This window comes from Pelobates fuscus, chromosome 10, assembly GCF_036172605.1.
Source record: "Pelobates fuscus isolate aPelFus1 chromosome 10, aPelFus1.pri, whole genome shotgun sequence".
NCBI lineage: Eukaryota > Metazoa > Chordata > Amphibia > Anura > Pelobatidae > Pelobates > Pelobates fuscus.
The window spans coordinates 74460028-74478465 of NC_086326.1; the positions used below are offsets into that span (position 1 = coordinate 74460028).

At 43.4% G+C, this 18438-nt stretch overlaps 1 protein-coding gene across 3 annotated transcripts in view; it reads left to right on the forward strand.

Moving 5' to 3' along the window:
- PIK3AP1 (phosphoinositide-3-kinase adaptor protein 1) overlaps positions 1-18438 on the forward strand; it is a 114440-nt gene that overhangs the window by 16113 nt on the left and 79889 nt on the right. For all 3 annotated transcript variants that reach the window (XM_063435220.1, XM_063435222.1, XM_063435221.1), the window contains exon 2: positions 10816-11223. In XM_063435220.1, coding sequence (XP_063291290.1) covers positions 10816-11223 — 408 coding nt within the window. The remainder of the gene's footprint in view (positions 1-10815; positions 11224-18438) is intronic.

The window sequence follows — 18438 nt, forward strand, 5'->3', positions numbered from 1 at the left end:
TATCAGGAAGTATTGCTTTACTGAGAAGGTAGTGGATACATGGAATAGCCTTCCAGTTGAAGTGATAGAGTTTAAGCATGCGTGGGATAGGCATAAGGCTATCCTAACTATAAGATAAGGCCAGGGACCAATGAAAGTATTTAGAAAATTGGGCAGACTAGATGGGCCGAACGGTTCTTATCTGCCGTCACATTCTATGTTTCTATATATTTCGCTAGCATTTAATTGCTTCTAAAAATGACCCCCAGGTTTCTATATTCCACTTCTGTATTTATTGCCTGCATGCTACTCCACAACTACGAACGATTAATTAAAGTTTAGCATTTTGCAAACTGGATAAAAAGATGCATTTTTTCAATTAATTACTTACAATAGCAACGTTACCAGGACACTATGAAAGGTCTGCCCAGGGTTTATCCAAGTTGCCCAAAATAGTTTATTCATTAACACACAATTTAGTGTGCTGAAAACCGAAATTTAGGCTAAAGTATATATCTTATATTTTTGCTATTTAGCCTAAATTGCGCAATTAGGTTTTCAATCCACTGCAATTTATATATTTTTTAATAATCTTCTTAATGCTTTCATACATCTGACTTGCCACATTTTACAACTATTTATTGAAAGCCATATACACCATGCTTATTGATAGGCTTTAAGGCTTATATATGCTTAATTGTGGAATAAATGTTTTTCTTTCCAACTAGGATGTATTGAGCATTTACACCAAATAAACCCCCAAAACCCTGGTAAAAGCTAGCACCTTTTGTTACTAAACATGTGCGTTCATTATCTGAAATGTATTACAAATTCCCGTGAAACTACATGATAGCTCATTTTTAAAAGTGTTCTAATGTACATGTAGTTACACTCTTTTTAGTCTAAAGTCTTTGTGTATAGCAGAGGCTGTTTTGTGGCTATTTTGGTTTATTGGGAACCGTGGAACAACTTCCAACAGCAAAGGTTCTAAGAATTGTTTTAAAGTAATCGCAAGCAATCGCATGGGCTGTTTTTTCTCTTTTTCTTGAATGTCAGAGAAACAATACTAATGTGAGCTATGCTGTTTTTCATACATAAGCCCCCTATAGCATCCTGTTTTGTACATTACCTTGTCACCATGATTGGTTAATTTCCACAATAAGAGCAGAGGTGTTGCATCTTGTACCACAACAATGATTCTGCACATGTATCATCTTCCAGCCTTATCTTTGCATTTCTTCATATCTATACAGACACACATATGCATTTGGCGGCACCCACCAAAGCAAGCATACTTTATCTGAGTGATTCTGCTGACTAATACACGCAACATACAAAATTCAGCGCACTCCACTTGAAACTACAAAATTCAGCGCACTCCTCTTGAAACTACAAAATTCAGCGCACTCCACTTGAAACTACAAAATTCAGCGCACTCCACTTGAAACTAAATTTAAAGCCAACGGAGAATACTTCAGATATCTTAAAACAAAACTTTTATTAATAAACCACTGATACAGTTAATGAGTGGCTAAGAATTATAGCATTTACAATGCACAGCATTTTGTAAGGCCTCCTGATCTTAAAACCTCTGTCCTTAAACCCCCAACTCCAAATCCAATTCCTCCCTAATCCGACAGAATTAGTGCATGGGGCACACGTCTGTACCCAATGTACATGTTGATAGATAACATGCTAAGTGTTACAGACCTGATGAGATGAAAATGCAGGAGACCACATGGCACTGTGTGATTATTCCCACTGTCTGGCTCTGCCTATATATTAATGCATTGGCACGCTGGGCAGTTGCCAATGGCTTGCCAATGCCAACTTCTCAGTATATTATTCCAGGAGATTTATTGAGAACCTTAAAACCCTCTTTATTAAAACCTTTAGGTGAAGTAGTCACCTCAGCCGCAGCTGTTATCTGTACATGCGATCTTGCTGCTCCGAATACATTGAGGAAAACAACGTACATGTACATAAGCAAGACAAAATCAACACACATAAGTCATAAAGCTATATGTTAAACACTTGATTAATAATACATAATTCATGGTAAGTCATACAGACGGAGATGGCACAGTACGAAATTACTGGGTACCAGTTTTATGTTGAATTTCTTGCCTTTCAATGTTATATTGTCCAAACGTTTGTGTGGATTAATCTATAGTGTACAGCATGCTTTTTAATGTTTAAACACTGATTTTGTTAAAGGTACCATTAAGCTTAATTTTATTGATATTTTACATTTTTATTTCTGTGAGTAGTTGTGTAGGTATGGCCCAGTGCACTTCTTTGCCCAGGGGCCTATAATGCTGTTGATGTTGCCCTGCCTGCAATTGCATCCTGCAAAAAAGGCCTGTAGTTCCCTTAGAACCCTCTCTATCCCCTCTTAATGACAACTACAACACAGCCTTGTAGTTTGACTTATTCTGAGGCATATTCACATGCAGGGCCGGACTGGCAAAAAAATTAGGCCCGGGCATTTTTCAATCAGAGCGGCCCCCTAAGAAGTTATTTTATATATGTGTATGTGTGTGAGCGAGGGTGCTGTCTGTCTGAGGGTGCTGTCTCTCTGAGGGTGCTGTGTGTGTCTGAAGGTGATGTGTGCTGTGTGTCTGAGGGTGCTGTGTGTCTGAGGGTGCTGTGTGTCTGAGGGTGCTGTGTGTCTGAAGGTGCTGTGTGTCTGAAGGTGCTGTGTGTCTGGGTGCGCTGTGTGTCTGGGTGCGCTGTGTGTCTGGGTGCGCTGTGTGTCTGCGTGCGCTGTGTGTCAGCATGCTGTGTGTGTCTGGGGGTGCTGTGTGTGTCTGGGGGGGCTGTGTGTGTCTGGGGGGGCTGTGTGTGTCTGGGGGGGCTGTGTGTGTCTGGGGGGCTGTGTGTGTCTGGGGGGGCTGTGTGTGTCTGGGGGGGCTGTGTGTGTCTGGGGGGGCTGTGTGTGTCTGGGGGTGCTGTGTGTGTCGGGGGGGCTGTGTGTGTCTGGGGGGGCTGTGTGTGTCGGGGGAGGGGGCTGTGTGTGTCGGGGGAGGGGGCTGTGTGTGTCGGGGGGGCCGTGTGTGTCGGGGGGGCCGTGTGTGTCGGGGGGGCCGTGTGTGTCGGGGGGGCCGTGTGTGTCGGGGGGGCCGTGTGTGTCGGGGGGGGCCATGTGTGTCTGCGGGGGCTGTGTGTGTCTGGGGGGGCTGTGTGTGTCTGGGGGTGCTGTGTGTGTCTGGGGGTGCTGTGTGTGTCTGGGGGGGCTGTGTGTGTCTGGGGGTGCTGTGTGTGTCGGGGGGGCTGTGTGTGTCGGGGGAGGGGGCTGTGTGTGTCGGGGGAGGGGGCTGTGTGTGTCGGGGGGGGCTGTGTGTGTCGGGGGGGGCTGTGTGTGTCAGGGGGGGCGTGTGTGTCGGGGGGGCCGTGTGTGTCTGGGGGGGCTGTATGTGTCTGGGGGGGCTGTATGTGTCTGGGGGGGCTGTATGTGTCTGGGGGGGCTGTGTGTGTCTGGGGGGCTGTGTGTGTCTGGGGGGGCTGTGTGTCTGGGGGGGCTGTGTGTGTCTGGGGGTGATGTGTGTGTCTGAGGGTGATGTGTGTGTCTGGGGGTGATGTGTGTGTGTGTGAGGGGGCTGTTAGTGTGATTTTTTTTTTTTTAATTACATTTTTTTTTATTAATAATTAAAAAAAAAAAAAGTTATATCCCCCCCCTCCCTTCTTACCTTTAGCATGGGAGGGGGGGGTCCTTTCCGCAGCTTCCTTCCCTGGTGGTCCAGTGGTGAGAGTGAACTCTAACCTGCCGGCTAGAGTTCACTCTCGCGAGATCTGAGCATTGCCGCGGTAACCGCGGCAAAGCTCAGACCTCGCGAGAGGACCCGGCGGAGCTGCTGGATAGAGCTCCGCCGGTCCTCTCTGCTGCCTCCCTCACACCCCACAGCCGGCGGCCGCATGTTACAGTGTCTCTGGGCCGGTGAGGGAGATCTTTGATCTCCCCACCGGCCCATGGAGACACACAGCAGGGCCGGCGCTCGGGTAGCGCTGGCCCTGCTGGGGCTGGCAGGGGAGATCCTGTGATCTCCCCTGCCGGCCTCAGCCCCACGGCCATCGCGGCCCACCGGGCATTTGCCCGGTGTGCCCGATGGCCAGTCCGGGCCTGTTCACATGCCACGTGCCTACAGTAATTCTAGGTGATATAATGTAATCTTAGATGTAGTCGAGCTGTGTAAATATACCATTGCCACTAAATCATCCTTTAATAAACATGTGCAATTAGTTTCGGTCCGAATTTACATTTGGCCGAATTTCGGCAATTTGGACATTCTGATCATTAGGGGTAGCGGTAGGGTTAGTGTTGGGGTAGGGTTAGGGTTGGGGTAGGGTTAGGATTATTGGGTTAGAGTAGGTTTGGGGTTAGGTTTGTTGTAGGGTTGGGGTAGGGTTATGGGTTAGGGGTAGGGGTAACTATAACAAAACCCCTGTTTAAGCCATATATTTGCTGCATGGAACTGAGAACAGAGACTATCCATTTGTTTGCCTTCACTAAAATGGACCAATCGTGCATTTGGCCATAATCATTCGTTTACCGAATATTTTGTTGAATGACCGACCACCCAGAGCAGGAGTGGGGCACCAATTAACCCTCTTGACCTGTACAAACCGCAAACACCTTAACATTCTAATGGTTTAACAGGGTGGTCGGCGTCCGTTTGTGCAAACACGTGGCAGCGGCCATTTTGTTTAGTCGAACACACTCAGCTGTGTTTGGTCGTTGACCGCGGGGAACTGATACAGCTAACTTTTTCCACGAACACCACTGAACTTCTACCTTCAGTGCGTTCTACTAGAATCATACGAACAAAGCGCTAATTCGTGGGTTTCTTCATACGAACAATCAGCATCCAATGATGGTAGGCACGAACAGTTCAGTTCATGCATTTTACATCTATTACAACGGGAAGATAGACCAACCGCATAGACTGAAATTGTGGAACTATTTTGGGCAGAGAAATGTGCGAGCGGTCGGTCACATCCACCTTTTTACTAACTCCCGAACCACTGAGCCAATTTGTGCCATTTTTGGATATGTTGTTCCCCTGAATGGATTGTTTATTAAAATGTAACTTTTATTAATATCCTATGTATAGTTTTAAAGTTATGAAAAATGCATGAAAGTATATTTTTTAGCTTGGAGATAATTGAGCTGATATAACGATTAACTCAATTATCTCCTAAGCAGAGGGGAGGAATGTACTGTAATTAATGGGTGTGCTTTTACTGTACAATTGTAACTGATTGGCTGTTGTATTCCCATTATCAGTGCCCCACAAGGTCCAGTGGGTGGTAACATTCCTGTAAGAACCTGCATAAAAGCAGCTGCTTGTGTGGTCATTAAATCAGTTCTGCTTAACCCTTCAAAACGTAGCCTTGTCTCGTTATTGAAAGGGAACCTGCTCAGCATAATCACTAGCTCTTTTAAGCGCTCTGCTTTACTCTCTACTTGGATCCAGCGGATGGGATAGCGCAACTCCACTACAGCACAGCATCTTGCTGGGAAGAAGGACGTCTCCAACGGCTGATACCCCCTCTCCAACTGGGTGTCATGCCTTAATTATGATATCCTCTTACTTCCTGGTTCCACGGAGCTTAGCCACACCTCTTTATGACACGGTCTTCCTATTTAATCTGACCGCACCAGCTGATCGACGCTGGATTATTGAACTACGTTCCGTACTCACGAACCGGCTGCAACATCGTTGTGAAAGCCCTCTGTTACCGGACCGGACTGGAAGACTTCAAGTTCCCTTCACCTTTCCTCATCCACGACTAAAGCTGAACTCTCACCATTCAGGATAAACCGCCTCTGAGGAGATCTCGGGAACCAGTGTTCTATGTGCCGGAAGCTAAGTAAAACCTCTGTGATAAGCGTTGCATCTCAAAGCTGTTATTTCCTGTCTCCAAAGTCCTTCGTTAAAACAAACCCGATACAGCTAACTTCAACTCATACTTTGTCTCAGTTAGCTGCATCTATCTTACTTCAGTTAAAGTCTATGGAACAGCTAACGTAACTTCTTATCACCTAATTAATTACTACTTCTAAAGGACTCTTTCTGCTTCAGTCATCGTTTACTACTTAAAGCTACAGTGCATATAATTGTGGACTTCAGTTATCGTTTACTACTTAAAGCTACAGTGCCTATAATTGTGGACTTCAGTTATCGTTTATTACTTAAAGCTACAGTACCTGTAAATTGGAATTAAAGTCAATACCTTTTACTTTTTATAATAAATATTCAAACTATACGAAATCTGCAGTTGTGTTCCTTCATAACAAATGTTTAAACGTGACACTGGGGTAGCCGTTACAGTAACCCTACCCCAACCCTAACCCTAACCCTACTTAGGAGTGGGGTTTGGGTTAGGGTAGGTTTAGGGTTAAGGTAGGGTAAGGCGTGGGGTAAGGGGTGGGGTTAGGGTTAGGGGTAGGGTTGGGGTAGGGTTATGGGGTTAGGGTAGGGTTGGGTTAGGGGTAGGGTTAGGGAACTGCCAAAGTCCCGAAGTGCCGAAGTCCCGAAATGCTGAATTCTCGAATTGCCGAAGTGCCGAACCGAACCACCGAATTGCCGAAGTCCCAAATTTCAGAAGTGCCGAACCGAACTGCCAAAGTCCCGAATTGCCGAACTCCCGAATTGCCGAAGTCACGGATTTCGGAAGTCCGAACCGAACCAAATTTTTTGCCCATGCACATCCCTATCCTTTAAGTGAAACTTTAACTATTTGAATTACCTTTTCTATCAGTGAGTTTATGCCCTTAACTCTTTCTGTATCAGTCAACTCTTTGTAAAGTTGTTGTTAAAACAGTGTAAGGAGAGACGGAGCTGCTGTCTGATGTAGAGTTACACAGATACTGAACACATTTCTGGCAAATAAATATATTTCATGTTGTGAAGATTATGTGGGTTCTATTTAACATTTTTTTCACTAACACAAACCTGTTTAACTGTTTAGTAAATAATCCTTTATGTTATATATGTTATTAAGTGAACATGTACGTTCTTTCAGAATATTCTCTTTTTGTTAGCTGATTTATAGTTAATAAATGGCACTAAAACAGAGCCAGATTATGATTCCCCTGGGCCCTAAGCAGGATGCTAGGTTGTGGGCCCCCTCCTACAGCACTTACACAGAGGCCTACATGCACATATACACTCATCATGCTCACGTTCTTACACTCACTCACTCATACAGAAACACTCACAGATCCACCATTACAAACACATATTACAAACACGGATATGTACTGCCACAGACATAAACACACTCCTCACATATACTGTATATACAAACAGATATACAATGCCACACAAAGATACACACTGCTACACACATATACACAGCACATACAAGCAGATACACACAAATACAAAAACAGATACACACTGCCACACAAACTCACAGGTAGATTCTGCCATTCACACTAGATACAAACACATGCACACGTATAAACAAACAAATGCTCTTCGTCTACATTTGTGCTGGAGAAATGTGGCTTTCCTTTGGTCCAGTTGAGCAGTGAACTGCTTCAAGCTGCAGTCTCATGCTGGGAGGAAATGTGCTGACATTATTTCCTCCCAATCCTGCCACACAGGAAAGGCCCTCTGTGGAACACAGGAAAGGCCCTCTGTGTTCTCCCTCTCTGGCTCCGTCGGTGGGCACAGAGCCATGCAGGGACATCTTTTGATCTCCCTGCCAGCTCAGATATGGGCCACACATATAGAGTCCCAGGCCAAGAAAGGGGTCCACCGGGCCTCTGATTTAGCCCGCGCCCTAGGGGGCCGTCTATGCCCCCTTATGGGAAACCTGGCTCTGCATAGAAAATAGAAGTATGTATAATTTATACTTATAAAATAACAAGAAACCCACATTTTAATAAACAGAAGACAATGATGTAGTGCTAACCGTGCACAATCACTTTGTTTGTGGTAACATATCCATATGTCTGGAGTAGCAAATGTAGTGACAGCAGGCCATGCTGCCGGGAGACTAGTTTCAGAATTTGTAATTTAGTAATAATTCATTTTATAAGTGCATTCATCGCTTCAAGTGACTTACAATTCTTCCTAGTTTTGATTTAAGCATCCACATCAGGAGTGGATTAAAGATGGCCCACAGGTGTTCATATCAACCAGTGGTCCCTGCCTCTCTTCCAGGGTGGATGTGGGGAGGGAAGAGAGCAGTCTAAACAGAATAAAGTTATCTTCTCTTCTAACTATGTGCAGGTTTGTATATTTACTCTTCCTAGGTAAACAAAGTATAACATGAGTATACATTTAAATTCAAAGTTCATTTTAAACTTCCCCATGAAACTAACTTTAGGTATAGAAATTAATATATAGGTTCTGCATTGCATAAAACTAGCCAATTATGAGCCTGACGGATGGTTAAAGCCATAAATATATCTATCCTTACTGCTTATACTGCTGCTTGCTTTTGCTTGTATTTTTCTGGCTTCCTAAGTTATCTTTCATAGATCTACAATTTCTGATAAACATACGATATGTGTAAACTTTTTTGGAGCTCTAACCCATTGCTGATATGATTTAAAGTTCTGTCTGCTATGTTATTTTGGGCATTTATAAAGCCCTATGGGATAACTTGATAAAAAAAAAAACAGTTTTATTCATGTCTGAATAGATTAAGTTTGATGGAAATGGCTGAATTCGGAACGGAATAGCAATTCTCATATTTACTAAAGCTAATTCTGAACGGAATTTGGGCCAATCATAGAGAATCATAATTTGAACTACCAACAAAGGGCTTAAAAAACTATTGGCCCTGTGAGGGTTCATCATGTGGCTGGCCATGGCTTTCTAACCAGCTGCCACATTAAAAAGAATAAAACAATTAAATAAACAAGCGTATGAGTGTCAACACGACCCCAATATCACTTTTATTGAGTTTTTAAAATTCCCTTATGCCAGATCTGCCATGGCACATATCTGGGCATAAGACAAGGTAATGGGGCTACGCCACAAAGAGAAAAAAAAAGACAAAAAAAGACAATTAATATATATAAGTCCTAGCTTAGTTGCTGTATGAGCAAAGTCCAGAAGGTAGGAACTGTGATCTTATGCTGATCTCTTGGGCTGCGGGGTTCCGCTTCTTGCAGTGGTCAGGTATATAGGAGAGGGCACCAAGAGATGAGAGAGACTAATGGTGTGGTACGTTCCAAGAGGTGCCACTCAGGGGAGAGTGCTCCCTCGCGCACCGGCCAGCCTGACTGCCCGCCGGGTGTAAGCAGGGCCAGCCTCGGGGGGCCCGGAGGTGGCCGGCTACTGGGCCCCCCAGGAGAAGAGGCTGGCCCATTGCGTACATACCGGGTCGCAGGGGCGGCCGGGCCCCCTGGTGGGCCGGGCCCGGTCGCAGCCGCGACCCCTGCGACCCTGGTATGTACGCCACTGCTTGCAGGTCTCCATATCAGGAGGTAACGATGTGGCCGCGCAGGGCCTATCAACTGAAAGCATTTGTTAGTGCATTTAATAACATTTAAGTAAGCTTCAACATCATAACATTTAACCATTCGAGTCAAATGGGGTAAGTGTGTGTTCTGCTATGTTGGTGGGTATTAGATAAGAAAGAATTAACGTGATGAGATGAGGGTGGAATAGTGAGTTGGGAGTGGCATTTTTTGGGTCCCCCCTGGAAAGTGCTGCCGAAGGCAAATGCCTTGTTAGCCTCATGATAGATACAGTGCTGGCTGCTGGGTGAGACTCACAACTCCTGTACTGCTGGATATCTCTTTGTAGATTTAACTCTACAGGCTAGAGTAGTTTTCAGTGAGAGTTTGAGGCAGCCAATTAATAAATTAATAAATAACTTAGTTACTTCTAACTTTTAGTTGACTATTTATTTTTGGCAAGTAACTCCCACCATTCTTACGCTGGCTACTTTGATAATATTGTTGGGATACATTGTAAGGATGGATTTGGATCCAGAGAATTAGTTTATTTGCAACGTTAAGAGATAATACATATACCTCATATAAAGGGACACTAGAGTCACAAAATAACTTAAGATGTTTTTGCATATAGATTATGCCCCTACGGTCTCATTGCTCAATTATATGCAGGGGCATGATCTATACACTAAAACGGTTTCATTAAGCTAAACTTGTTTTGGTGACTATAGTGTCCCTTTAATTTCATGTCTTCATCCTGATTTGGTTACTTTTTCATTGTGATCCATTTAGATACATTTGTAGCTTTAACTCCATAACAATTGTGTAAGTGGTGACATAGTACTTTAGTATCTTTCAGTATTTAATCTATTCTTGTTTCCTCCACGCTCCTACTAGTCTGTGGGATAACAATATGTAGAAAGGAAATGTGTGTGTGTGTATATATATATATATATATATATAGTCCTACATGTCTGTATAGCCATTGTAATTAAGCAGATCTTGTTTATCCCTGTAACTAAGCTACAATCCTCCCCCTATGTTTATGGTGTGTGTCAGATTTTCTGTCTATATTGCACATACACTTCATTATTATTTTTTTCTTTCTGTGTCAACAAGTCTAAACAAATGTTCAAAAAAATATATATATATATGTTCCATTTTAATTTTTTATATATGTTCCATTTTAATTTTGGTGGCAATCCGTTTTTTTGGTGTCTCCCTTGGGGGTACACAATTTGTCAATTTGGGTGAACTGAAAATTTATGCAAAAATAGTCATATCTGAAATACTACACAATGATCAGTTTATATTAAACCTATGATGAATTAACTAAATATTTACAATACATCAAATCATGCCTGTTTTTTCATTCTAATAAAATATATATATTTTTTTCTTTTTGAATAACACAGGTGATTGTGATTTACTAATACTTCATGGATCTGAAGCACATGAATGGAGGGATTATCTTTTGTCCCTCTTTAAAGAAACTAAGCAACTTGAAGGTCTTGTAATCGAGAACGTTGAAATAATCAGCAGTGATTCAATACCTATGGAATATGTTAACGCTTTAGAGAATTCAAGATGCATTTTTGTACTGTTGTCTGGTGAACTACTAGATGCATTTTGCAACCCCGAAATACTGGATGTCTTACAGACAGCACTAAGACCACCAAACAAAGTAGTTGTCTTATTTTGTGGAGTAACAGACCATGAGGATTTTCTAGAATTCTTTGAGGACTGGTCGAAGTGGAAACAGCTTTCCTCTGAAGATGACTCTCAACTTTATGTGAATGCTGTTATAGATGCCATCGCTGAAGGTATATAATGTGGTATTTATTTATATTTTAATGTGACTTCACATCGTATATTTTGGTGTTGTTCCTTCAGAAATCCAATGCTCGGTTTAGTTTTACCCTTTGCAATATTTGAATGTAGAAAGTAAAAGAGGGCTGTCATTTTAGATTTTTTTTCCTTATTCCTAAATTTAGCAAAAATGTATTTGTGTGGTGTGTAAAATTAAATGACCACTAAAGTCACCCAAGGGAGAGGTCATGTCCTGTCATTGTAACCCTTTTTTCTAAAAAAAAAAATCAAGGATTCAGAACAACTCTAGTGGCTGTTTTCCTGACAGCCTGTAGAGGCGCTTCTGAATCCAGAACCGGGTCAAAATCATTCCTCTAATCAAATGATGCTCATTTGGTCATGCATGCGTATCTCTACGACTAATGGTCTACCACCTCTGACTTGGATGAGATCGTGGAAGCTATAAGCAGGCATGCTGATGTCTGTGGAGGAGAAGTCTTGGTGCAGCAAATAAGGTGAGTAAACTTTATTTAACGTTAATTTTTTCTACCAAAAGGGGGTAGACAGTGGGCACAGAGATAGGAGGGAGCCTTTAGTCCAGAATTTTTTTTGGGGGGGGGGGAATGTATGTTCCCTTTAAATTAAATGTGAAAATCCACATCTCTTTATGCTCCCTGACAACCTTTGTTGCAAACTCTTGGCAGTCAACATAGAGAAAGCACACACAAATAAAGGGGAATTAAACAATGTACTATTGCTCCTCTTCATATGCAATGTTTACTCTGGCTTTGCTGTGTCAACTGGATTATAATACAATCTGTTAAATCTTCAACTGTGTAAAACATCTGATCTGAAAAAGGTTAACACAAGTTATATGCGATTTTCAATGTGTAATGCAGTGTAAGTTGCTATTTAAAGGGACTCTCCAGTGCCAGGAAAACAAACCGTTTTCATGGCACTGCAGGTCCCCTCTCCCTTCCACCCCCCCATCCCAAGTTGCTGAAGGGGTTAAAACCCCTTTAGTGACTTACCTGTATCCAGCGCCGATGTCCCTCAGCGCTGGGTCAGGGTCCACCCACGCTCCTCCCCCGCCGACGTCATCCGACGGGGGAGACCTAATGCGCATTAGACCTCCCCATAGGAAAGCATTGAAAAATGCTTTCAATGCTTTCCTATGGGGATTTCAGCGACGCTGGAGGTCCTCACATCGGTGGTGTATCCTGGTTTTGTGCTGCCCTAGGCAGGACAAAACTCAGGCACCCCTCCTCTCCCCCCCGCGCCACCCTCACCCAACCCTTCCCCCTGACCCACCTTCTAAATACACACACACACACATTCACTGACAGATACGCATACACTAGCTAACAGACAAACACACACACACTCACACTCACTAACAGACACACACTCACACACACTAACAGACACACTCACACTCACTAATAGACACACACACTCACTAACAGAGACACACACACACACACACTAACAGACACACACACACACACACACACACATTAACAGACACACACACACACTCACTTACATTAAAACACTCACTTTTTAAAAAATTGAATCCCCCCCCCAGCCTCCTTACCTACGGCGCGTGAGGGAGCTGAGCAGAGAGCTCAGGGGAAAGTGCTCCCTCGCCAGCTCCGCCCGTCCAACCGGCTTGTCAGTTAGCCGCGAGGACGTTTACCCTGGACGTTTGGGGGCGGCTTTTTTGCCGCCCCCTGGAAAATGCTGCCCAAGGCAAATGCCTTGTTTGCCTCGCAGCTAATACGACCCCTGCCTCACATAGCGTGAGGACGTCCAGCAACGCTATAGCACAGGGTCCTGGGTACAGCTTCAAGTGATTAAGCTCTCCTGCAGAGAGTATAGCTGATCCTCCCAAACACCAGCCCAGACTGAGTGAAGGGTGTGAAGGAACAGGTTTATTATGGCCAAGTTGCCTGCTTTTATACACAACCCCCAGCATGGGGTCTCCATTCAATGCAAGACAAGCACCTCCCATAAATCTCTGTGCCTGGGAGATAATTGCATTAAAGAACGGTATGCTAATTGTCTCCCAGGAACAGAGAGGCAAACATAAAAATATAAAACATTAAAATATCCAAAAACATTATAAAAATATATAATAACCCCACAAATAATACATCCCCAAATAGCCCTGATCTGAGTGCCCAAAATCTCCAAATAGAGCCATGCAGTGTAGGGAAAACGCCACAGTGTTAAAGTTCTGAACGGCCGAACATGTGGTCCTATGCCCAAAACAGTTCCAGGGCATTTGGTTCTTTGGCCGGTCAATTTTCAGGAGCTCCTGCGTTTCTATAGTTCCTCGCTCTCATTCCTGCAGGAAAGGTCATATTCTGCAAAACAGGAGTCATAAGGTACTCCCCAGGGAATATCTATGTCCTGTGCTATCCCATGCCCTTAGAGAATTAAGTACCACCGGGCATGTGGTCTGCAGGACAGATTGTTGGGACCTAGGGACCCACATAAAAAATTGGGGAAGGTCGAACACTGTCATTAGGGATTCTATGTCAACCCATGGTCTGGTGTCCGGAGGGGAGTAGAGGTTGGGTAAGCCTAGTCCACCTCTCGACTTAGGTCTATATAGGAGGTTGCGAGCTATTCTCGGGCGCTTTTTTTTGCCAGACAAAGGAGTTAATGGCTTTTTGGATACCCGTCAGGTCTCCCCTTGTAACCCCAAGTGGTAGGGCTTGGAAGAGGAACAAGAGTCAGGGAAGAATGTTCATTTTGATTGAGTGTAAACGCACTATGGGCTTATCAGTCCATTGTTCCAGGTCTCCGATTAGCGTGTTGAACAATGGGGTATAGTTTCGCTGAAACAGCTGAGTAGGGTCTGAAGTTAATTTTACTTCTAGATAAGGAAGCTCCTTGGTGGACAGTTTTAAGCGATGGTTCTGCCTAATCTGTGTCACCCTTCAGAGCCGGCATGTGGAATGGCATAGCTAAGGAGTTTGTTAGATTGGCCTGGTGTCCCGAAAGAGTGCCATATACATAGTTACATAGTTACATAGTTACATAGCTGAAAAGAGACTTGCGTCCATCAAGTTCAGCCTTCCTCTCAGGGATTAAGGAAAAAGCGCAAGTAACATTTTCTTTTCTTTGGTTTTTACTATATATTGGGGCTGATGTGTGTTGTAGTCCTTGCTGCTTAAGCGCAGGACTTCTCTTTTTTGTATTTGTATTTACTTTGTATCACACAGCCTGGTTACAATGTTGCTACCCATCCCATGTGTTCCCTATTAAGGGTTAATAAGTAAAGGGGTGTATATAAAAAATACCCCTTTCTGTCTCATTAGAGATATCTTTGCCAGAAGCTCAAGGAAGCAGGCTGAAGGGTCAGTGTTAGGACCCGCTTAGGGGGGATCTGCCTTGACGTTGGCAGGCGGGCATCCCTCCAATGGCCATTGGAGCAACTAAATGACCTCCATTTGTCTAAATATACATAGGGATTAAGGAAAAAGCGCAAGTAACATTTTCTTTTCTTTGGTTTTTACTATATATTGGGGCTGATGTGTGTTGTAGTCCTTGCTGCTTAAGCGCAGGACTTCTCTTTTTTGTATTAGTCTACGCTTGTTTGGGCTATTCAGCCCCTTAACATTAAGTGATATGACCATTGTGTCGTTCATGTATTGTTCTATCAGTGGCTGTCTTGGTCTTTTGGAGTAGCCCCCTTTGACGCCTTTGGGGCCGGGAAGTCAGCATCATGGGAACTGAGCGCACAGCCCAGCCCCCCAGCACTACGGAGATAGGTCTTGCATTGGAGTATTCAGTAGAAGAATTGTAAAGATAAGTATTAGGAAAAATAACAAGAAATAAAACCATAACATTGGACTCTGGTCTTACACATTGCCAGAGTAGGTTGGGGGTGTGCACCCCACCTGTAGGGTGAATAAATGTTCTCCTGTCAGGGTAGGTGTCTCACCACCCCATTCCACTTTGCTACAAGGTGCACAATTTTCAGGCATAACAATTAGTACATTTGAAAACTTTCATTCTATTATATCCACCCTTAACCTGCACTCCCCTTCCCCACTGTGTTGAGGGACTCATTTGGAGTGTTGGGTCCTGACCTGGGGTGATCTGCTCCGTTGCCTGGTGAGGGGTATGATTCCCAGCTTTGGAAGTGTGTAATCGTATGTTGTCCGCCTCCCCTGAGTAAGACATTTGGTGTATGTACACTTGGCAAACCATGAGAGGTGCTCACTTGTGCGTAGGGAGTTCTAATCCTGGGGCTTCAACCCGGCCCTTGGGCCTATGACCCCATTGTTTATTCATTGATATATGTCTATTTTTGACATTTTGGGCAATCTCCTGATGCATATGTTGTTGCGTCCGGAACTGTTTGAAAGATCCTCAACCTGAATTTCCAGATGGTCTATTTGTTGTGCGATTTTAAAGGAGTGTGAAAGCACTGAGTTGTGAGTCTGTACTACCTTTTCGACCCTGTTCTCTATTTAAAATAAATAAATAAAAATAGATAAAAGGAATTTAATGCTTGCGTAGTTACTGATACAGTCCTGCGTGGCAGCTCAACAACCAAGTTCAGTGTCTCTCTTCCCAATGTTTATAAAGCATGTTCTATAGCTAAGGGAAATATATGATTGCCCTTCAACTAGCCAGCAGAATATTTAGCAAATTGTACAAATTGTGCAAATTGTCCAACAGCAGCTGATAAGCAGTAGATGGAAATTCTTCCAGCAGACTGTAAGACCTGGCTTTAGGCTAATTAATGCCCAGGAAAAAGGCTGAATGCTGTGAACATAGATAGTAATGAGTCATCTGAATTAAAAGTACCAACATTTTTTTGGAACTGACGATGTGCCATCATTGTTGCCATATAGAGATGTCCCGAACAGTTCGCCGGCGAACATAGCTTGTTCGCGGTCGCCACGGCGAGCGAACATATGCGATGTTCGGTCCGCCCCCTATTCGTCATGGAGGTGAGAGGGTCTGGGAGGGAGGGTCTGCTGCTGATTGGCTGGAATGTGTCTGCTGACTGTGAGGTACAGGGTCAAAGTTTACTCAATGATGACGAATAGGGGGCGGACCGAACATTGCATATGTCCGGGACATCTCTATTGCCATATCACTGTGGAGAAGAGTTTAAGAATAATCTATTGTTAGTGTTAAACTGTAACAATGTGTCGTTCAGCTTCTTCTATTAGTTTGAAAGTTAAAATTGCGAAAAGCAATCATGTGAGGACCAAAATTGTGACAGTTCTTCCAGTTACTCATTCATTTTAAAATGTGACTAACTAATGTTGGACCAATCCTGGAGATAGAAAAGCAGCACAATACATTATTTTCTTCTGTAAGACAATGTGGTGAAGCAGATTTTTACGGTTCATTCCCGTGACACCGAAATAAAGCAAACATTTACAGGGCATGCCATAGGCACTGTAGATGTCAATGGAGATAGTTTGATGTGGAACATCTTAAAAAAGGAAGGCGCCCCCAAAAGAGTGCATGTCAGCTTGGCATGTAGGCCTCAACAGCCACACTGGCCCATAACTGCTAACATTCACTCACAGCATAATCGGGACGGCACCTCCTCCATGGTCTTAGTGTCCATGTGGGGAGTTAAAAAAAACTTTTGGTTGTGCCTTTATTGCTTACAAACTGTTTTTTTGTTCTCATTTCAGAGCTCACACAGTAATTGACAAGCCATTCCTCCTTTAGTTGCGTTCTGCTTATGTTTGGCAACAACATGTTGTGGCCAATTCTATTTCCCATTCTGGTTTCAATGATTTATTGTTAAAAGGAAGCAGCTATGCTTAAATAGTATTCCAATCAGCTCAATCGTAGCATTGTCATTTTTAATCCTGGAAGAAGCATGAATTGATGCCATTGTTTTATGTCATTTTTCTACATAGGGATTTTCCATCCTAGATAAACAAACATAGAACATTCCAAATGTATTGGCACTCTCTTATCTATGGTGGTGCTGGTATCAAGGTAGCCCACGAAAAAATAACTTAAATTAGATGTAGAATAGTATGTGATACCACACTCAAATATAATTCAAAAATTTTTTTGTATTTATTTCACAAATTTCTCATTTAATATAAGTATCATGATAGCCTGTTACTTCACAGTCTATACTTCAGTAGAAGCACAATGCATAAACAAAACTAGATACACAAATCAAAGAAATGTACATAAGAGTAGACATATATACTACTGCTAGTAATATATAAAACAGTGTAATAAAAAATCCCTTTCCTTGTAAGCTTCCTAAAATGTTAAATAACTCAGTAAACAATGCACTATTGCAGAGGGTATAAGTCATAGGTCTCTGAATAGTCTGATACCAAAAATCTATGGAAAAAGAAAAAGAGAAAAACGATGAAAAAAACAGAGATAAAAATATATTAAAAAAATGTATCCGAAAAAAAATATAACAATGTGTAAAAAAATAATAATTATACAGTCCCAGTGTGTATACACTAAAAAGCAAATAGAAAAAAGAGAGGTAATAATCTTGATCCATAGGTTAGTCCCTTGTTATTTTGAAAGTCCTCTTTCAAGTGTGATTCAATCTCTCCAGAGTTCGTGGGGGATGTACAAGTATTTGTGTCTGGAAGCTGTTGATAGGGATCTCTGGGCTGCACGTTCGGGACTTGTCCACAGGGCCGCCATCAGGGGGTGACAACCATAACGGTTGTCACGGGCCCGGCGGCCCTGGGGGGCCCGGCCGCCCGGGCCCCACGTGTAGCGCATGCTGATGGGGCCCATCGGGTGGCCCACTCACTTAGGGCCACCCCATGGGCCCTGTATCTTCAGGGGCCCGGTCAGCGCTGCGGCCGTGCAATAGCGCGACCGGGCCCCTTAAAAAAAAATCCCAACCGCAAAGTACTGCTGGGAGGAAGTGCCCGTCACTTCCTCCCAGCTCCCTCCCCTCCCCTCAGCACCGCGCGGGAGGCAAGAAGGACAGGCCTGCAGCCCGCAGGAGCCACGCCGACTCCCATCAGCCACAGCCTTCCACCTGCAAAAAAAGGTAAGAAAAATTAGCTGTATTTGTGTATGTATGTCTGTGTGTATGTCAGAATGTCTGTGTGTATGTTAGAATGTCTGTGTGTATGTTAGAATGTCTGTGTGTATGTTAGAATGTCTGTATGTATGTTAGAATGTCTGTGTGTATGTTAGAATGTCTGTATGTATGTTAGAATGTCTGTGTGTATGTTAGAATGTCTGTG